The 23092-nt window shown below is 40.8% G+C and overlaps 1 protein-coding gene across 6 annotated transcripts in view; it reads left to right on the forward strand.

Moving 5' to 3' along the window:
• The window catches only part of LOC126354013 (uncharacterized), a 114208-nt gene that overhangs the window by 69271 nt on the left and 21845 nt on the right, over nt 1-23092 (forward strand). For 2 of the 6 annotated variants that reach the window (XM_050003331.1, XM_050003325.1), the window contains exons 4-7: nt 3654-3932; nt 4243-4728; nt 16171-16328; nt 19276-19341. In XM_050003331.1, the coding sequence (XP_049859288.1) occupies nt 3654-3932; nt 4243-4728; nt 16171-16276 (871 nt within the window). In that variant the 3' untranslated portion in view covers nt 16277-16328; nt 19276-19341. The remainder of the gene's footprint in view (nt 1-3653; nt 3933-4242; nt 4729-16170; nt 16329-19275; nt 19342-23092) is intronic. The other 4 variants (XM_050003330.1, XM_050003327.1, XM_050003329.1 and 1 more) reach the window with 2 other exon arrangements.

The raw sequence follows: 23092 nt of genomic DNA on the forward strand, positions 1-23092 counted from the left end.
TTCAGCAGGTGGGCATGGAATAGCATTCTGCTCAACCATTGCGACTTCTGGTTGTTCCAGGAGTGAAATTCAGCCATCAGTGCAAATATTTTTTTCCTTCTCGTACAAATTCTCAGAATTGTCAGTTTTCTCTGGAGAAACTGATGGACAATATTGAAGGTGACATTTGGTCTGGCAAAAAAGAAGCTGTGAAAGTGCAGCTTCCTATAAGGTGTGAAAGTGAAATACTAATAGCATCATATCCAAATAATTTGCCAGTTCCTGCTTGAAAAGGTTACAGATTTACATTGAGTTGTTGGTGTTAGGAGAAATCTTCAAAAGCATATGGTTCCAGACTTCACTAAAACATCGTACCTGCCACCAGACAATTTTCTGCAAGGATACATATAGCTTGTTCCTGATGCTTCTGCCTTCATTGCTACTTCTGCTGTGGCTGCTGCGCCGAAGCAGAAACATCAGTTCAATAACATGGAAGAAAACACAGTATTAAGGAGGAGAGGCTAAATTCAGTTCTTTCGCCATTGCAGGAAGTTTCCTCATTGTATAAAATATGCCTCAGGGAAGTTACTTCATATTGAAGTTCTGTTAACTTAAACTAAAGCTTTGTTTTGACACCAACCATCAGTGTGTCTCTGAAAGTTTGTGGGCAATGCTTTCCAGTTTCTTTATGGCAATTTAGAGCTTACATTCAGTTTTGTGGTGTGCACAATGCTTCAAAAAATGGAGGTGAATGTATCATCCCAAAAATTGTAATTGCCCCCCTATAGATCTTTGTAATATTTACCTGTCTTCAGAAGGTCTTCCTTCCATGCCTGAATTTTTGTGGCTTCATAATAAAATCAAAGACCCGGCAGAATTTCCAGGGTGATCGGCACTATTGGAAGAAGTCATCAAAGTTGTTCCATGTGAAATAATCATCACAGCTTGTTGTGTGCAATGGAAAAGACTGAAGAATTTTGTCAGAATTTGTGTGGTGACATTTGGTAAGGCATTGTATCGAAAAACTCAAGATATCCTAGCAAGTTGACATAGAAAGTGTCTGATCTTTTCAAAAGAATGTTTTAATATCAAAGATGAAAAATTTGAAAATCATAATCAGCAGCCTAGAAAGCATAAACAGGCAGATTTTCAAAACTACTCCAAAACTGTTCAGATAGCATCACTTTTCATGTGGAAGACATACTTTGAAATTATTTTAGTAATGGACTGATTTTCAATGTGAAGATATAAAGTATTTATGTAAAATGTTAATGTTGGTTCTTCAGATATTCAGTTCCTGATCTTGTGGCTTCACTTTCCAAAATTTATTGGCCATCATATTTGTAAACAATTTTTCCGGTAATTTTAAGTGTTTACTAGTTTCTTTACTGTGTGATTCAAGGTTACATTTCATAGTTGCCACTTAAATCTTGCATAGAACTCGGATGAAGCAAGAAGAGTGTGTGTGTGTGTGTGTGTGTGTGTGTGTGTGTGTGTGTGTGAAACCAGATGGCGCTATGGTTGGTCAGCTAAACGGCGCTGCCATAGGTCTACATATTCATGTAGTACATACAGAAATATGAATGTTTTAGTTGGACCACTTTTTTGCTTTGTGATAGATGGTGCTGTAATAGTCACAAGCGTATAAGTACGTGGTACCACGTAACATTCCGCCAGTGCGGACAGTATTTGCTTTGTGATGCATTTACCAATTGCGGAGTAGGTCGATATTGTGTTGATATATGGCTATTGTGATCAAAATGCCCAACAGTTGTGTGCTATGTATGCTGCTTGATATCCTGGACGACGTCATCCAAGTATCCGTACTGTTTGCCGGATAGTTAAGTTATTTAAAGAAAGAGGAAGTTATCAGCCCTATGTGAAACGTCTACCATGACCTGCAACAAATAATGCCCAAGTAGGTGTTTTAGCTGCTGTCGCGGCTAATCCGCACATCAGTAGCAGACAAATTGCATGAGAATCGGGAATCTCAAAAACGTCGGTGTTGAGAATGCTATGTCAACATTGATTGCACCCGTACCATATTTCTATGCACCAGGAATTGCATGGCGACGACTTTGAACATTGTGTACAGTTCTGCCACTGGGCACAAGAGAAATTACGGAACAATGACAGATTTTTTGCATGCATTCTATTTAGCGACAAAGCGTCATTCACCAACAGCGATAATGTAAACCGGCATAATATGCAGTATTGGAAAACGGAAAACCCATGATGATTGAAAAGTGGAACATCAGCGACCTTGGCGGGTTAATCTATGGTGCGGCGTTATGGGAGGAAGGATAATTGGCCCCCAGTTTATCGATGGCAATCTAAATGGTGCGATGTATGCTGATTTCGTACGTAATGTTCTACCGATTTTACATCATGTGTCACTGCATGACAGAATGACGATGTACTTCCAACATGATGGATGTGCGGCAGATAGCTCGCGTGCGGGTGAGCGGTATGGAACAGCATATTTCATAACATGTGGATTGGTCGTCGCAGCACCATACCATGACCCGCATGTTCACCGGATCTGATGTCCCCCGATTTCTTTTTGTGGAGAAAGTTGGATATTTGCTATCATGATCCACCGACAACGCCTGTCAACATGCGTCAGCGCATTGTCAATGCATGTGCAAACTTTACGGAAGGCGAACTCGCTGTTGAGAGGAATGTTGTTACACGTATTGCCAAATGCATTGAGGTTGACAGACATCATTTTGAGCATTTATTGCATTAGTGTGATATTTACAGGTAATCACACACCTAACAGAATGCGTTCTCAGAAATGATAAGTTCACAAAGGGACATGTATCACATTGGAATAACCAAAATAAAATGTTCAAACGTACCAATGTTCTGTCTTTTAATTTAAAAAACCTCCCTGTTACCAAATGTTCGTCTAAAATTGTGAGTCATATGTTTGTGACTATTACAGCGCCGTGTCTCACAAAGCAAAAAAGTGGTCCAACTAAAACATTCATATTTCTTTATGTACTACATAATACGTAATTTAAAAAAATGGGGGTTCCTATTTAAAAAAAAAACGCAGTTTGACCTATGTCAGCGCCATCTAGTGGGCCAACCATAGTGCCATCTGGTTTCCCTCTTGAAGCTAGACAAGTTTCGTTCTGTCTAGTTTTTTCGTTTGACACTTATTTAGTGAGATATTTGGCCTGGTCACGATCAATGGAAAACAACACACACACACACACACACACACACACACACACACACACACACACACACACGTAATATGTCTATAAGCAGAAAAGTGCTATGGTGGCTGTTGAAAATTGGTCTGTAAGATACGTTTCTGCCAAATATGTTGGTTATAAGTTTACATGTTCTTTCTATTCTGATTTAGAGTGTAGTTTCATTCACTCAGTTACAAGTATACCATGCTTCATTTTTTGTGCTGTGCTGCCTTCCCTTTTTTCTAATTCCCTCCTGGAAATTCTGATAGCTGGAGAATTAGTGAATCATATTTGATTTCTCTCTGTCAATCCTGCTCCAGTTGTACATAGTTTGATGCTGGTTAATAGACATCGCTTATAAGTTTCAGTACTGTTAACTCTTTTTTACTTCAAGTAAAAAATTATATTACAATGTACTTTTTATTGTTTTAAAACAATACTTGTAATTAAATTCCTGATTTGTCAAAGGTGTGCAGTACTGGACGATATGAGTGAACTATCAAACTTGCTGCAGCAGATAGAAAAAGAGAAAACAGTGGAAAGTGATTGTGAAGATGAGATAGAGCAACTAAGGGCTAAACTGCAGATGGCAGAAGAAAGGCTGTTGAGACAGAAGAAAATTTTAAGTGAAATGCGGAACCATGCAAAAGAAGCTAGGCAGCGTATAAATAAAAGATTTAATAATTATAACTCTCTTGTGCGTGAATGTCACCGTTTTGGGCAGAAAACTGTTGGAGGATCTTACAAGTAAGTGTATAAAGAATGAAGCATGTCATTCACATTTTTGTAAGTTTACATCTGCTCTTCGTTTTAATGGTACTAAGTATTTCTGTTCAAAGCAGTCTGTTAGAATTTTTTTTATTTAAAAATTAAATTTACTGATAGTGTTGGAAGTTCACTCTCGCTTCTTGTTAACCTGTGACAGCCCATTATGCCAAGTATTGGTTAATGTTTTGGTGCTACTGTACATATTCATTTAAATCTCTTTTAGTTACTTGGTGTAGATACAGAAAGTACAACAAATGAATCCTGAAATAATCCTATTTGATATTTACAGGGTTCCATCCGGATGTAGCCAGTTATTAGTAGAGAAAGTTAAGCAGCTGTCTGTCCAAGCTAAGAGGCTAAATTCCAAATGCGCAAAATCAGGTGATGAAACCTCAGTTACCGAAATGCCATTGTCTGGTGTTGAAGCTAGTGATATGTGTGAGATCAGTTTTGATGAAAGTCAGTCTGACTCTCCTGACTTAAAGACAGGAAAAGTGAAAGGTTCTGATTCAGAGGATGTAAATGGTATTGACATGCGGTCTCCAGTCAGAAATGCAGATCAAAGTGGACGGACTGAAGCAAGTGTTGAGAGTAGACCAATGGAAAATAGTGCAGATAAAAAAACTCAGAAATGTTACATCGAAAGTGAAGTGGAAGAAGTGACAACTGGGGTGAAACGTAAGAGTAGTGATGTTTGTAGTTCTCAGTCAAAGCTACACACACCACGCAAGTTGCAGAAATATGTTTCCCCTTTGGAACATATCAAGACTGACAGGTGAGTGTATCCTACATAATTATTCTAGTCAATTTTTGGCACCTGCTCGGCTGTTAACAAGTAACAACTGTAGAATTTGCTTACAAAACTGCTGTGGCATATGTTGGTCAGTTTTTCTCTATTTTTCCGAAGTGTATGCAACATTGGAGTAAAGTTTGTATATTAACAAAGAGATAGAGGGGCTGGCCAGTACTTACCTCAGCTCAGTACAGCCGATAGAAACACAAGAAACAACCGAAAATTTAAGTTCCTAGCTTTTGGAATAAATGTTCCTTCATCAGAGAGGAGAGAGGGGAAAGAAAGGGAAGAAGGGAAAGTGGATTTAGTTAGTCACAACCCAGGTTATGAAGCAACAGGGAAAGGAAAACAGCGAAGGTAGCAAGGAGGGAGGCATGGTTGTCAGAGGGAAGCCAAAGATATTCTACTGTAGGTACTGTGCCAGCTTCAAGCCAAAGAGGATGCATACGCAACTATCCTGCAGACCTTGTCCACAAACAGATCTCCCGAGCAATACATTCCTCCCCGTCCAACAACAATATTCCTACCCTCAGACCACACAGAAGCATCCCCCTTGTCACCCAATATTATCCTGGCCTTGAATACATCAATAAATTACTCCGCCAGGGATATGACTTTCTCAAGTCAACCCCTGAAATAAGATCATCCCTTGACAAAATTCTCCCCTCACTATCCAGAGTTGCCTTTCGTCATCCCCCTAACCTCCGTAACATCCTTGTTAAACCCTACAATATTCCCAGACTACCTTCTCTACCCAGTGGCTCCTACCCCTGTAACTGACCCCGCAGCAAAACCTGCCCCATGCATCCCCCCACAACCACCTACTCAAGCCCCGCTACTGGTAAAACATACACAATTCAAGGCAGGGCCACGTGTGAAACTACGCATGTCATTTATCAGCTGACATGCCTGCACTGCACAGCCTTTTACATTGGTATGACAACAACTAAACTGGCTGAGCGCATGAATGGACACAGACGAACTGTCCGCCTAGGAGATGTCCAATACCCAGTAGCGGAGCATGCCCTCCAGCATAATTCTAGGGACCTAGGAACCTGCTACACCGTATGTGCCATTTGGCTTCTCCCACCCAACACCAGTCCCTCTGACCTGCGGAGATGGGAACTTGCACTCCAGCACATCCTTTCATCCTGCCATCCCCCTGGACTGAACCTACGTTAAACAACCTCACTCCCATTTACTTTTCAGTCTTCTCCTCTTTCCCTTTCCTCTTTAGCCATTCATGCATCTTTTCATCCTACATCTTTATATTATACACCTCTTTACTTCTGTATGCATCCTCTTTGGTTTGAAGCTGGCACAGTACCTACAGTAGAATATCTTTGGCTTCCCTCTGACAACCATGCCTCCATCCTTGCTACCTTCCCTGTTTTCCTTTCCCTGTTGCTTCATAACCTGGGTTGTGAGTAACTAAATCCACTTGCCCTTCTTCCCTTTCTTTCCCCTCTCTCCTCCCTGATGAAGAAACATTTATTCCGGAAGCTAGGAACTTAAATTTTCAGTTGTTTTTTGTGTTTCTATTGGCTGTACTGAGCTGAGGTAAGTACTGGCCAGCCCCTCTATCTCTTTGTTAGTAATTGTTTCACATCTTTATATGAGATTTTCCATTAATTAATTAAAGTTTGTATATGTCACTTATACTCAGTACAGATTACAGAACCTGGAACACAATGTAGTCACTATCCTGCATTAGCTTGTAAATGCTCCATTATGATGGACAAAACATGATGGGAGGGGGTAAGGAGGAGGGCTGTAAGCAACTGGGACAGCTTTGTTAAGTGAGATTTTCTGCCACTCCAACATCTTTCTCAAAATGTGATACATTTCTGTTTCATTGTCCACCAGTGCTGGAGGATGATGATGATGATGATGATGAAAGGGGGGGAGAAACACTGGGGGATGCACCTCTTCATTTTCTTTGAAATAAGTTAATGGGATTGGTCTACCCATTTAACTCTGATTGCCTCACAGGATTCCCCAAAAGATCTATTATTGTGCACTGATGATGATTTGCCTACATTCTGTAGAAAGAAATTAATCCTCCAACATGAAACTCAAATTAATCATATAGTAATTACGAATACATTGTTCCTGAGCTGTTTCCCATTCTAAGGGACAGTCCAACATATTTCTATTCCTGACTACCACACACTGAACAAAATGTAAGTACTAATAGAGAATGGCTTGTTTGTTTCTGCAGATACATATATTGTACTGGAGTCCTTACAGCAGATTAAAAACCTTTCAATCACATGTCATGTACAAAAAGCTTTTTGTGCATGTTTAGTTGATTTCCTTGAAAGATGTGTGAAATGAGAAATTCAATATTATTACCCAGATTACTGCTGTAATACTGCATAGAACAATGCAAGCTCTGATTTTTTTTTCTTTTTGTGTTTGGGTTGTAGCATAACTTGATCCAAAGGATGTGATACACCTCAGCTCTGCAAAGATAGTGATTTTTGATGCTCACTTAGTAGTCCTTTTAAAAAATAATTTGTACTGATTGCTCAATTGCTCAAGTCCGTGCACAGAGATTAGTGGCAGCAAACAGTGCTTCTTGCTGTGAATGAGTGCAAATTGAGTGCAGTGTTTCCACAGTGAAATTAAGCTCTATTCCATATATTTACTCAGTAATGTGAGTTTAGTACTTTGTAATGATTCCTTAACCAGCATGCTGGCTGTAAATCAGTACCACTATTTACATCCTTTGATGTTGATTAATCATTATCTTATCTCTGGCATGCAAGATTAGCAGCTATTCATATTGTTGTGAATTCTGATAGTGACTGAAGTTCAATAACACTTCGTCAAGGTGGTCACTGAAGGGGTACTCCCTGGAAATAGTGGTACTGTAACCTGTGAGCAGGAGGTGACTCTGTATAACTAACTCCTGGCAATGTAGAGCAAGCCACTGCCGGTAAGTTTTATGTTATTAGAAGGACAACAGCCATGTGGCAGTCTTCCTTTAGATCATTTTGCCTAGAAGTTAAATTGTCACTTTTTTGTTGCTTGTGCCACATTGCTCCATTGACTCATCTTTAGAGAAGTTGTCCCACCTTGTTGCAGTTGCAGTGTCCTGTTGATAGCAAATATGTCGTTAGTATCTCAGTTTCCTTGCTGTCCGGCAATCCTTGAAACTACCAAAACATCTTACATTCTATCCTACAGTGCGGTTTGTGTACTTTTGTGACATGGCTAACTAACATGTAGCTCATCACTTCAGTATAGCTGTGCCAGTGTAGTGTCACAACCAACTGAATGTTGTAACAAAGAAATACAAAGAAAGTTATAAGCCACCTTCAGGGTAGGTGTCCAAAGATTTTCGATGGTGACACTCACTGAACTCCGGCTGCAGGCTCACTGAAGACTGCTGCAGAGGCCTGTCAGGGCCGATTGTGATCGCACGCAGAGGGATACACATACTTGGTGTGATTGGCTGACATTGAGCTGCTTTCTTATTGGTTCGCAGAGCAGGATGTCATCCGACAATTGACACATCCTCCTCTGATACCAATCAAAGGCTTCCCCATGTGCTGTACACTGTGGAGGAGACTGTCAATGTCTGCCTTGCTGAATGGCTGTGCCTGCAATGTAGATCGCAGTTGACACCTCTTTGCTGAGGTATGTTGTCCAGCAAGGCACTGGGGATGTAACGTATACTTCTGAGCCATTGTCGATGTTGTCTTACTGGTTGTTGTATAGTATCAGAGGGGTGATCAACCCTACCTGGTCACTGATGTTCAGTTTTTAAGCTTGTGTTACTATTTTTTAACTTATGAGTATCTTTGTACTTTTTCTGGCCATTTTGTTGATTTGATCATCTTGACAACATTTTCCAGTTATCTGGGGAAAAAGGGGGACAGGGTGGCACCTGTTACATGGCAAGCCTCAGAGTGCTTGCAGTAGCTTTTGCCTCCCTCACGTCACAGTATTTTATTATTTCTTCTATGGCTGTTTCACTATTCCTCCTACCTGTTTCATCAACCTGGATGAATTTGTTAAGTACTAAATCAGCTAATTACCCTTACCTTCTAGAGGAAACTCTTTGGCTCGTTCGCAGTATCAAGAGTTTGATGACAACCAATTTGGTCCCATTAACACCATCAATCCAATCCCTTTTTCCTCTGTATTTTGAAGAGCTCCTCCTACCTTAGTTTTTTATTGAGGAAAATGACTGCAGATTGTTCATTATGTATTTCATATTTCGAAGGTGTATGTGGGTTCTTATGTATTAACACTGACACATGAAGGGGCCACACTGTCATCCACCACAGAATCAAAAATTCCGTAACAGGTTGTTTGTGAGGGCCTTCAGAATTACATTGTCCAGTCATATTAATTTGGACAGCTGTCAAAAGCCTGAATAACCACCTATTGCAGTATGGACTGCTGCGAGACGTGCAGGAAGTTTCAGTGAAGTCTTACACTATAGCTACACCTTCTCTGTCAATGGTGCCTTCCTCTGCTATGCCTCTTACAGTGGGCCCTCAGAGCCACCTGTTGATACATTCGCCCCCTCCCCCCCTGTCAGTTTGACCCTCCTGGTGCTTCCACTGCATCCAATTTGGGAGCATTGGCTCCACCTGGCGGGGACAGGGGTCCTCATCCTGCAGCTGGTGGCTCCTTGTCCTCATCCAGCTTATTTAGTTCCTGCTGGTCCACAGCTAGACGCCACATGGTGGCTGAAGGAACCAAAAGGTGCTGTATGTCGGACTTCTCGTTCCTTTCCTGTGCCTGAAACAAATTCAAGGAAACCTTTTCAGTACTCGTCTTCTAAGGAGAAAGGAGGGCAAGATGGACAAAAGGAAGTCCTCTAAGATGAAGGAAACTTTGGTGGCCCCCATGTCATTTGATTCTGCATGTACTCTTTCTGTCACCAAGGTGCAGGTCCCAGTGGCCCCTGATGCATCAGATCTCTCCAGGCCATGTGCCACAGAATCTATGTCAGTGTATCCTCTGACATTACAAGTTGTGGCAGTACATGACCCCCCCCCCCCCTCCAGTCCCTTCATGCGCCCACAGTATTCAGACTGTCTTGTCCTCCAGTGGAATTGTAACAGATTTTTCCACCACCTGCCAGAGCTACAGTAGCTTTTAGGCTCATACTCTGCATTCTGTATATCCGTCCGGGTAACATGGTCTCCAGCAATTCTGACCCCTGCAATTTGTTGCTACCGAGGTTATTTTAGGAACTGCACTGACTATGAGAGGGTATCGGGTGGAGATTGTATGTATGTGCTGGACCCTATAAACAGTGATCTTATGCTTCTTGATACTCCACAGGAGGCTGTGGCTGTTCGGCTACGGACACATCAGAATTTTGCCATCTGTAATGTTTCTCTCTCTCCCGATAATGTCATATCCAAGAATGCTCTGTCTGCATTACTCTCTCAACTCCTCCCACCATTCCTAGTCTTCGGTGACTGCAACACGTTGTGGGGTAGAACAATTATTGCTGACAAGACATTGAAACTTTACTGCCACCATTTGATATTTTCCTCTTGAACTCCGGTGCCCCCACACTTCAACGTGGGTACACACAGGACTTATTTTAGCAGGCAATAAAGCCAATCCTTCTTCCTCGGAATCCACTGTGGGAAGATGGTACTCTGGTGGACCCCAGAGATCGCTATGGCCTTTAGAGATTGCAGGCGGGTTTTCCGGTGCCATAAGTGGCTCACTTCACTAGAGCACCTCACTGCCTTTAAACAGCTCTGTGTCTATATTCACTACCTTATAAAACAATAAAAGCAAGAATCCTGGCAACAGTACGTTTCCACCATTGGATTACATCCTTTCCATCACAGGTATGGGCAAAGATTAGATGACTGTATGGGATCCAGTTCCCTGCAGGTGTATGAAGTATTTCTGTAGATGATGCCATTTATACTGATTTAGACACTGTTGTCGAACATTTTGCTGAGCATTTCGCTTGCACGTCTGCATCTGAGAACTACTATCCTGCCTTTCGGCTCGTAAAAAATGGGGGCAGGGAAAGTGCTTAACGTTTACTGCCCTCCACTTGGAGCCATACAATGCTCCATTCAATGAATGGGAACTTCCAGTGCCCTAGCTCATTGCCTTGATGTGGTCCCAGGGCCAGACTGCAGCCACAACCAATTGCTGAAACGTCTTCAGTGGATTGTCAGCATCACATCCTTGCCCTCTTTTATTGGATCTGCAATGTTGGTGGGTTCCCATTTCAGTTGCGAGAAAGCATGTTAGTTCTGTTACTGAAATCGGGTAAGAATCCCTCGATGAGCAGTTATTGCCCAGTCAGCCTTACCATCTTACTCAGTAAGTTGCTCGAGTGCATAGTGAGCAAGCAGTTGTGTTAGCTCCTTTAATGTCGGGACGTTTTGGCTGCATCTCTTGGGCGGTGTTTGCAAAGGCTTCTGATAATTTGGTTCTCCTGGAGTCCACCATGTGGAGGGTCTTCGCATGTTATCAGGACCTCATTGCTGTCTTTTTCAACCTACAGAAGGCTTATGATATGATATGACATGACATGACATGGCATCACCGCATCCTTACCAAATTACACGAGTGGGCTCTCTGGGGTCCACTCCCAATTTTTGCAAGAACTTTGTTGCACCGAATGTTCGAGGTTAAAGTGGGTGCTTCACTCAGTACCCTCCACATACCCAAGAGAACAGGGTCCTGCAGGGCTCTATACTGAGTGTTCCCCTCTTACTCTTGGCTGTAAGTGGTCTAGTGATGGCTGTGAGTCTTCAGTGTCACCCTTCTTGTATGCCAACAATTTTTAATTTTATAATTGTTCCTCTAGTATGCTTGTTGCTGAGCATCGCCTACAGGGTGCCATTCAAAATGTGCAGTCATCAGCTCTCACCCATGGCTTTTGGTTTTCAGCCGCCAAGACTTTTCATGCACTTCTTTCACTGTCGTATTGCCCACTCACACCCAGAGCTTTACCTAGATGATCAATTACTCCTTGTAGTTGATATGCACCACAGTCTGGGACTAGTCTTAGATTCCTGGTTTATGTGGTTTCTCCCCCCCTTCGCCAATTTTAGTGAAAGTTTTGTCGACACCTCAATACTCTTCGCTGCCTCAATAACACTAACTGGTGTGCAGATCGCTCTATCATTTTGCAGCTCTACAAAGCCCTGATTGTGCCCAGTCTTGATTATGGGTGTCTTGCATATGGTTCAGCATCACCCTCAGAATTGTGGATACTGGACCCCTTTCATCATTGTGGAGTCCAATTTGTGACAAGAACCTTATGAACTAGTGCTGTGAACAGCCTACTAGTCAAGATTGGAGGCCCTCCATTATGTATCAGGTGCCAACAACAGCTGCTGAATTACTCAGTACGTGTTTGTAGCTTCTCTGAGCATCCCAACTACCGTGTCCTTTTCCCTGGAAGGGGCATTCACTACCCACAATGGCAGTCCAGAATTGGATTTACAATTGATGAACATACTAAGTGTGCCCATCCTGAACTGCAACTTCCTCCATTGTTGCCTTTGGACAGGGATACACCATGTTTGGCCCCATGGGTTGTGCTCCAACCTCGGATTTGCATCAAAGTCTCTTTTGGTTCAAAAGATTTTTTGCCGCCTGTTATTGGCTGTCCTTCAGAAGTATCTGGGTTCAGAAGTGGCATCCACTGATGGCTCAACAGTTGATGGACAGACAGGCTTTGCATACACACTTTCACAGTGTAGTGAACTCCACTCTGCCAAATGGCTGCAGTGTCTTCATTGCTGAATTGATGGCCATTAAGTTAGTCTTTAGCAATGTTCATTTTTGCACTGGCAAGAGTAGTAGTGATTCCCTTAGCAGCCTTCAGGCTATAGACCAGCACTACTCTTCTCACCCACTGGATCGTGTCTCAGACCTCTGTCAAGCTGGGTGACCAGTCATTTCTGTTTGGACTCCTGGTCATTAGGGAAATGAATGAGCTGACCGGTAGGACAAGATGGCCATCAGGATGCAGATTCTGGAAATGGGAGTTGCAGAACCGGACCTTTGATCATTTACATGCCATCGATTGTTGGAAGTCTATAACTTGGAATGGTCTGATCCTCCCAAAAAAACTGAGATCAATTAAGAAGACCACAGCCGTGTGGCAGTCTCCGCTGCGTGCTTCTTGCAGGAAATCCACCAACCTCTGTAGACGCCGCATTGGCCGCACTTGACTGATCGATGTCCACATTGTCAGACGTGAGGATCACCCTCACTGCTAATGCGGAGCTTGTCTGACAGTGGCCCATTTAGTCATAGACTGCCCTAATTTGGCTGCATTGAGGTGGCATCTTAATCTTCCTGACATGCCCCTCGTGGTGCTGGCAGACAACACCAGCTCGGCTGACCTGGTGTTAAATTTTCCCCTTGTATGTGGTTTGTATTCTTCCCTATAAGGTGGGGCTTTTTGGTGCCATTGACTGCCTGTGGGGTTGGTGGAGCACCCATCTCCAACACTCCTCCTCTCCCCCTACTGCAGGGGAGTACAAATGACACCAGGGTGTGATAAGATGAATTAGAAATAACACTGGTTGGTATTTGAAGATGGAAAAAGGAAAAACTCTATGTAAGGGTGTGGAAGAGGTGTGGAAAATGGGCAAGTTAAAATGCTAGATGGCTACATGGTTGTGTCTAACAATTTGAAGGTTTGGAAGATTAGAGTCCAAAGGGAAAATTATACTTCCAGCTGTAGAATGGTTCTGTTGCATGGGGATATTAGTCTGCAATTATTGTACACATGAAAATAAGTTGCTTCATGTCAAATGAAAAGACCAATTTGTGGAGCAGGAGTGAATAGACGTGGATGTAAAATATGGTAATATGCGTCTTAAATAATGTTGAAATGTGATGGAAAGTTTGGATGGATACATGGGTATTGTGCACTACAGTCAAAATGGTTGCAACTGCCGCTGCAGAGTGCCACAAAAATTTTGTGACCATACTAGTGGAGTTGTAAATGGGCATGCAGTAGAAAGGCAGGAATGAAAACCTGGGGAACATTATGGATTGACAATAAGAGAGATAAAAACAGGTGTGGTGTCCGTGCTTGTTGGGGAGTACTGCATTGCGGTTTTTTTTATTAAAAATATGCTTGCAAATGAGCTATGTCTGTATTAAAGACTCTGGCAAATACCGTAGATTCTTTCCTCAGCTATTGAAAGAACAACACAAATTTTACAAATATGAGATAAAGAGAGAAATGTTCTATTATGCACTTGAAATGATTAACGGTGACATCAAAAAGCATGGTTATAAACACTCTGCACAGCTACAAATAAATTCAGCAGAATAGACGTGTCAGTTAACATTCAGTGAGTGTCATTCAGCATGTGTGTGAAAGAGAGACACGAATTTTATAATAAGGTACTCTCAACACCTAAAGCATTGAAATGAAATTTTGTGTGGCTAGGGCCTCCTGTCAGGTGGACTGGTTGCCTGGTGCAAGTCTTTTCAGTTGACGCCACTTTGGCAACTTGCATGTTAATGGGGATGAGATGATGATGATGAAGACGAAGACAACACAACAATAAGTCCCTAAAGCTCTAAAAAGTGAAAACACATACCACATTTGCAAGCCACTTCATACAAAAGAATCATGACCCTAAGTGATAACAATGCATAGACATCTAATGCCTACCTACCACAACCCAGAAAAATCAATTAACTTTGAACATTAAGGTAAGTCAACCATCTCACTTGAACAAATTATTTTTCAGGTTCTAATTTATGCCTAAAATTTCTGATCTTTCACTGTCTGTCATCCGTAGTCTGGATATTAGGGCAATGATATTGTCTGTATTCTGAACGCCCACTGGCATACTGACTTGTGAAGAACAGCTGTATTCGGCCAGTATCTGTCATCGGTTGAATCCACTGTTGTTGGTGCCATTGTGACCACAGCCCAAGGCAGCTATATCTGTCTGTGATCCCAAGAATTCCTTAAACAGTTCATTTAAATCGTATTCAACATGAGGCTGTATGTTCTGATATTAAATTATCATTAACAAAATTAAGTGCATGATGTTATTGTTGTAGATAATCTGGTAGTAACCTCACTTGCTTTTCATTGTATTATAACCCCTTCATTGTTGATGAGTATAAGAATTCTGGCGTCTGAACATCTTTTAATAATACATCTCCTACTTGTGGCACACAGCAATTGTAATGTGTTACGATAAATAGCAGTTGCCATTTCTATTTGTTGTGGTGGAGGTGAGTCACTTATTGGTCATCATAACCTACGTAGCCATATTTAACTAGATTTTGCATGTAACAAAAGTGCCACTACATTTGATGGTTTAGTAGTGTGACTTGTAAACCTGCAGTAATTATTTTGTTTGCCTCTGACTGAGACTAGATGCAAAACAATTTTTCTTAAAATGTGTTATGATACATCTATGTCTTCTACACTTTATCTAAATAACTATTCTTTTATTTTGTCAAAGATCATAGTCCTTTGTATACCGCTTTGTTGTTCTACTTGTCGGAATGTAATTCAATATTATTTATACATCTGTACTTTGACCATAAGTATTGCACATTAGAGATTGTGAATGGATGAGAGGCATTGACACAAATTATTCATTAGAAATTGCTAGTTTAATTACAAAAGACAAACATAAGTTTGTTGGAAGGTATTGAGAGACTTTAATGGATTGACCCATGTGAGTTACTGACATATTAGAAGATTAATGTGGTTCGAAGACTGACTAAAAATACCATGAAATGTTTTCAAATCTCAATGCACTATAGGAGAAATGCTCAGGTTTGAAGCTTTCTTTAGCTTAAATATGCAGGATGTCTTATTGCCCAAGAAAGTATTATTATTGTTATTATGTAGTATTCTGCCTAGTGACGGGTCTGTGTCTTCGTAAGGAGAATTTCTTATGCCAGTGTCGCCTGTCTTCAGTTTCTTCCTTCAGTCTGCTGTATCTCTTTCCATCTTTCATGTCATCCAAAAGTTGAATTATTCTTCTCCCTTATCATACCATTGCTTAATTTTCCCTTCAGTGATACTCTCCGACAATACCCTCACCATGCTGATGGTGCCTCTGGTTCCTTTTCCCTTTCTAAATCCAAACTGGTCCCCTCCTATTACTACTTCAATTTTTTTGAGTATGATTATTCTCATATGATGGTTTGTACTTCGAAATTTTACATATAGATTCTTGTCACCGTTCAATTTTGTATGTATTTCAATCTCTTAAAAGCAGATACTCACATACCTGGTTTATTAAAATTGAAATTAATTCACACTTAAAAGTTTGGAAAGAATCATTACATTACTTCAGGATTGAAAAAGGGATATTGATCATAATAATTTATGAAGTGGTGGTTGCTTTTATTTTCATAATAGTGGAAATGTTTCTGTGCAGTAATAAATAAAGTAACAAAATTTGTGTCTCTTTACAGTGGTTTGGGTGTGGATCCCAATGTGGTTCTATGTCCATATGAGCTTAGTGGAACATGTCATGATGAAGAGTGTCCTTACCAACATCAGCAGCGGGCTATTCTGTGATTGCCTTCATTTTGTACAAATGCATCCTGTGTCTTTCATACTGTAAATAGTTGTAAGTAGGCTGTACACAGTTACTTTATTTATTTTTGTCATAGATACATATTACCTGCTTTTGTAGCTTGTAATATTATGTATTACAAAGATTTTGGTGGGATGTTGGATCTCTTGTGAATGGAAAACAGTAATTATATACATTGATTTTAATGTTTTGAAGTTGTTCTCAGTAGTTCTTCCATCAGTTAAAAATAACCTGTTGAACATGTTTGGTGGTTGTGAAAAAGCACCTGTAAAGTCAGTACATTGTAGAAGTAAGTGTTCAGTGCTTTAATCTCCAGTATAGAAACCTCTGCTCTGCTATTAAAACTTCAGATGATACTTATTTCCAAGTTAGTAATAGGAGTTAATAACATTGAAGTAGAAAAAGTGTCCATAGATGATCTGGAAACCATAAAATACACGGTGAGTCATAAAGGAAGAAAAGTATCATGTTACTCAAACATTATTTGTCTAATGTATCAACTACTATTTAGTTTTTGCACTGCACTTATTACTTTGGAAATTGAATTCAAATGAAATGTAATGAATTTTGGAAAGAGGTCCTAAACTTGCCCATTTTATACATTTGGTTCGGTCAGTCAGTATCCTTGGATTGTACACACAAACTAAAGCTCTATTAGTAGTAGCATATGATCTTCTGGGCTTGTTGGATCTAAAGACACCCACATTACCATCTACCGTGCCATACTGTTGTCTCCTTCATAGCCCATGTATAATATTGGCATTCTTTGAAGTATCATAGACATGATATATTATAGTGAAATCCAGTTACATAATTTCTTCATGTGGGAAGATGGGAAAAATACTTTAAACTAATTTTTGTAGTGTAACATTATTTTTTCATTTGTGTCTTCCCTTGTAATGTTAAAAGTACTGTAATCAGAAAATATAAAGTGAGCAGAAGTCATTGAACACCTGTTGAACATATTTGGTTATTGTGAAAAGCACCTGTAAAAAAAGTCAGTACATTGTAGAAGTAAGTGTTCAGTGCTTTAATGTCCAGTATAGAAACTGCTGGTAGTGCCTTACATATTCCAGGAATCTTCCACTCATCAGTGATCAATGCTTTCACACATCAGTGGTTATGATTAATACTTGCTGTATGCTTTGAAATTTGAAGACTTAATTTTGTCACCACATAATTGATAGCTTATGTGTATCATGTGCAATACTTAAGGACACGAAAGTCAGCTAAGTTTTATATTTTTGAGGTTTTATGAACCACTTAAATTTTTTTTGGAACAGTTGAAGATCATGTGTGTGCCTTACACAAACAGTATCATCCATATCAAATAATCAGAGATTGCAATGAGATCAGTTTGTGAGTTGGCTCCCACCTCTGTCAACTCAAATATTTAAGAAAGGTTCTAACCCCAGACAGGTGTTGGGATTAGCACAACAAAGGATGTGGACAGACTGAATTTTTGAAAAAAAAATGTACTCTGTATATTGTGATTTGGTAACAACTGTATGCTATGTGATTGATTTGAAAGAGACTCACTTATTCTCGGAATGACTGCAGGTTCCATGCACACAGTATGTAAAAATGAACATTGCAAATTAGTAATGAAATTACATCAAAGGTGGATCAACACCACATCAAAATGTTGCACCTTTTCTGCTAGAATTGCTGAAAAATAGAATTTGTAATACAATAAATGTTTATTTAGACATGTGTTATGATTGATTCATAAGAAAGAAACACATAAATAACTCATAAGCTTGTATATTATGAGATTACCTACAGCTACAGATCTTGATGCACATTGTGATAGCTGAAACCCAAAAGTGAGGTGTGAACCCCCCAGCCTTCTCCTAGCTATCCTCTAAAATATTTGAAGGCTGTGCCTTTTATTAGCAAAGCACAATTGTGGGCAATTGTATTGAAGCAAATGTTGATACACACGTTTGTAAAATGATTTTTTTTTTATAAAGGTCTCTTACAAGTTGGTAGAGGCAAGATAGACGACAAAAAGCTTTTTTGCTTGCAACCCCCTAGCCACTGCCCCCTCCTCCTCCCCACTTGATCTTTCTTTTCATAGGTGTCTGAAAATCTTCAGTTCTTATCCAGGAATTGCTATGCTAAGAGAGTTGTCAACATAATTTTTTATTGAGGACTGAAATACTTCTGGAATCTTCATGGAGTGAAAATGAAAACATCCATAATCGGGGAATTTACTTGCGGCTGACAGCATGATGCATAGAAAGTGTTTCCTCTAACATGATGTTGTAAGTTGTGCCCACACAACAAACTGATGTTGATGTTGGTTACAGATTTAAAAATAATAGCGGTCAGTCCATGCAAGTTAAGTTCACTGGAATTTATTTTTTGGTTTGATATTCTTATTTTACAGCAGTAAAAACAAAAACGTGTTTGGAACGACAATTTCATCATGTATGCTCGCCATGCCTTTTTTAATCTCACAATTTTATGAGAAGAGGGTAAGGGATCACATTGCTTGCCCCAGAGTATTTGAAATTTCATATTACATACTGATGTATCAGTATTGGGATACAACATGAAGTCGGCTTCCAGTGATTGTTTCTCTTCTTTCAGCACACATACTACAAAAATGCCAACAAAGCTTCTGTGAACCATTCTTGTGAAACCTAAGGAACACCACTGTATATTGTGTTTAGGACTTATGTTCAACTGTTGTATGAATTTGCATTTGAGGTGGTGGTGTGGTCATTTTTGATAGAAGCAGCAAAATGTGTGCGCCCAAAAATATCATGTATACTCACAAAGTTCGTCAGTTTGAAATATGGTGCATGCTACATTAGGTGGGCAAATCTATCACAGAGTGCCAGACATGGCAGATGTTCATGACTTTTACTCACTTTACATCGTTTTGATGAAAATAAGTTACTTTTCTCTTAGTCTGTTACAGTATCAAAGACTTTGTTCAAATGCATTGTGACATTAAAAACTGCCGCGTTAGTTTATTATGATTTCAGATTGCTGCCATAGTACAATTATTGGAGCCATACCTGTGAGACTGACAAAGGTCGGTAATATATGTGTCTATTAATATATTAAATACACCTGCCAATAATTCCATCCAATAATTGCATGCTTTGCTTGTCAACCAGCTTATGAAGGAGTGCTAAAGATCAGTATACATAGCAGTAGACTTACTTTATATACATAACGAGGAATCTGCATAGGTAATACCAGTTTTTGCATTGTCTGAATGATTCTCAAATGTGAATTACGATTATTGGTTATTCTTTCAGGTTTGTGAGAATTGTACAGTTAGTATTTTTTATTTATTTTTATTGGGATTGATGAGTAAGTTTAGATGTTAAATAAATTGCACACCACTACATTCTAAAACAAATCATAGGGATTGGTATCCTGTTTTATAATGGGAATCATAAGTTTGGCATCATCTTTTGGATAGTCTGATACTAGGCTACAAAAATAAAATGAAGAAATAAATAAATATCTGTTAAAGTTTCTTAATACTCTATCCATTGGTGAAGACTTTACTATTCATAGAGCTGTGCTACATGAATGAGATGGGTCTCCAATAAAACATTAAGAGGAGACAAGATAACATTCCAGTCTTCCTATCCTGCTTTCAAATCCTAAGGGATTGTGATGAATGCTGAAGGCTAATGCCATGATGGCTCTTTTGTAATGAGGCCTCACTACCTTCTTCATATACAATACTGGTGTTAATTGATACGTGGAATGGCTGACAGGCAAAGCCACGAGACAATGTCTTTCCCCAAGCTGACAATCAAATATATATACTGTTGTCTGAAAGCTTAGCGACAGTTTCACTCATGTTTAATTGAATGTCGACCATTCAGTATGTTGACTGAGTGCTGAGTGATTACCTTTACTCTTTCCACTGCAAGCTGTACCTTCGTAATTTAATCTAAATGCGCAGGACATGTACAGCTGATAATGTGGTACCGAGTGAACTACACAGATAGGCAAACCTAACAAACATACTTTACTAACATTTTTCATTAGTGAATACAAGGACTGTCCAGAAATAAATTTCCAAGGGGCATTAATTAAAATACCAATAGTGGTGAAAAAATTATTTGAAAATCTCAAATCTACACTTTTGCCCTCAGGGGACTCACATCTTTAAAGCAAGTACATGGCCACCAGCCCATGCAGCACTATGTCCCTTTCCATGCTGCAGGTCCATCTTTCTATTATTTGTTTTCCCTCTCTGCCTTTCTACTGAATGATCTTTTTGCTGCCGATTGTGCTTGGATATTGTTTGTGTTTTGGGCACTCGTTTCCTTACCTTCCAGGCTTCTACACCTTTTCATTATTAATTTTATGGTCCCCTCTTTGGGTTCGACTTGAGACCTCCTTTTTTTTTTTTTTTTTTTTTTTTTTTTTTTTTTTTTTTTTTTTTTTTTTTTTTTTTTTTACAGAAGAGTGGATCACGCAGAGAAGGTTGCCCAATGCGGCGTATATTCCAGTCCATTGTAGCCGTTACATTGTGGGGAGTGGTCTCATCAAGTACTTGCGCAGTGGTAGCCCCCCTTGACCACACAGGGATCACACTGTTGGTGCCTGACCTGGAAACTCCCCATGCAAGCCAAGCAATATGTGCCCCTCATGGCTGGGGTCCGGCAAGTTTATTGGTCAGGTAACAGTTGGTGTGGCTGGGTGGTGCTCATAGGGAGAGCTCCTGTTTGGAGTGGGTGGTACCATGGCTGAAGATTTGCACAATGAGCGAATTAAACTTTTTGTGCTGGTTGCCGCACGGCTCAGAGACAAGATGAGAAATACTCTCCCCATTACTTGGTTTGTTGTAGGACAGAAAGGATTACTTGGTTTGTTGTAGGACAGAAAGGGATTCCTTTTTGGCTACAAAGCCTTTCAATTCATTGAACATGTAAAGGGGAGGTTTGGAGAAGTAGGAACAATTTCAAAAATGAAAAGTGGTTCCATTCTCATTGCAAACTACCAATTGCTCTCCCACTTAGACACAGGCAACAAACTGGATGAAATTCCTGTCGCTATAACCCCCCATTGCAATATGGTACCAGGGTTTCACTTTCCATGGATATGTCCTTTTATAGATTGATGATGAGTTGCGTGCTAATTTGGAGCAAAGAGGTGTGCATTTTGTCTGTTGTGTCCAGTGGTGAGCAAAAGACAACAGCGTGCATAATGGAGACTGCATCTTGGTCTTCGAAGGTGACTCGCTGCCTGAGGTGGTCAAAGTGATGGTGTATCACTGCGGTGTCAAGCCATATATTCCTCCTCCCATGTGGTGCTACAAATGCATATGATTTGGGCACCCACCTTTGCATTGCAATTCCAACACAGTCTACAGGGATTGTGGCTGACAGTGGCACATGAATGCTCCTCTGAGTCAGCTGTGGGGAGCATTCCTCCTTGTTCACCAGACTGCACCGTTTAAAATGCAAAAAGAAAATCCAGGAATGCAAGTCCTTTGATTACCTCACATATCAAGAAGCCAATAAGAAATATGATAGCTTACATATTATGTTATGACAATGACATATGCTACTGCTACGATGATGTTGTCCACTTTAGTAACAGTGGCTTCGCCCTCCATGTCTTCTATGTCTGGCCAGCAGACAACATCCACTCTCCTTGTGGTTGGGGGGGGGGGGGGGGGGTGTTTGCCTCTCATCCCCCTGTAGGAGTGCCCACTACCTGTCCACAGGGGATGTCAGTCCCCAACCCCCCAGCCAGAGAAGCAACTCCCTCATCTGGGACTCGTGATGAGGAAGGGATCCCTCAGGATGCTCCCTTCCCAGAACACTGCTGACCTGCAACTGGATACTGGCTGGTGGCTGAAGGAACTGCAGGGTGTAGGTCATAAGACTTCACATTCCTCCTCTGTCCCAGAATCCGAGGCAGACAAGCCCTCGCAGAAGGCTAAATCATCTGAGGACAAGTAGTAGTCCTCGAAAAAGGGGGAGATTCTGATGGCCTCTGTGTCACCAGATCCTGCATGTTGTGCCTCTGAATCAGAGGCAGCGTTCCTGGTGGCTCCTATGTCCCAGATCCCCAATGCACCTTTATTCAGAACAAGTGTGTATTGGCGGTGTATCTTAACCAGTGGCAGCAGCCGACACTGAGGCATCAGCTGTCTCCTTGGTCCCTTCATGCCCCCACAAGACAGTTCCCTCCAGGAAACTTGCTTGCCCTCCGCAGCTATCGGGGCTCTCTTAAGAACTACACTGACACTGAAAGAGCATCAGGTGGTTTGCACGTACATTTTGGACTCTATCTACTGCAAATACGTGGCACTCAACGTGACATTGTAGGTTGCAGCTGTTCATGTGAAGAATCTCTGGAGTTTACCATCTGTAACGTGTGCCTTCCTCCTGATGATAAAGTTTCCCAGAACACTTCTTCCGCACTGTTGTCTCAGCTCCCCCCACGCTTCCTAATATTGGGTGACTTCAGTGTCTGCAATCCTTCGTGGGGTGGAACTGTGACCACTGGTCATGGTAAAGCTGTCGAAAACTTGATCCCGGAATTCGACCTTTGCCTCATGGATACTGGTGACCCCACAAACTTCAGTGGGATTGATGGTCTCCAAAACTGATTGGGATGCTTCCACCACTGCCATTGCTGTCGGTGCCCCGGCACATGAAGGTACTGATGCGGTTGTCCAGAGCAGCACTGCAGCCATTCTAATGGCAAGTGACTCAGCAGTCCCCTCTTCCTTGAGATTCTCCCATCAGAAGACAGTAAATTGGTGCACCCGCAAGATCGCTGAGGCCTTTAGATTGTAAGTGGGT

Source organism: Schistocerca gregaria, chromosome 3 (assembly GCF_023897955.1).
Source record: "Schistocerca gregaria isolate iqSchGreg1 chromosome 3, iqSchGreg1.2, whole genome shotgun sequence".
Taxonomy (NCBI): domain Eukaryota; kingdom Metazoa; phylum Arthropoda; class Insecta; order Orthoptera; family Acrididae; genus Schistocerca; species Schistocerca gregaria.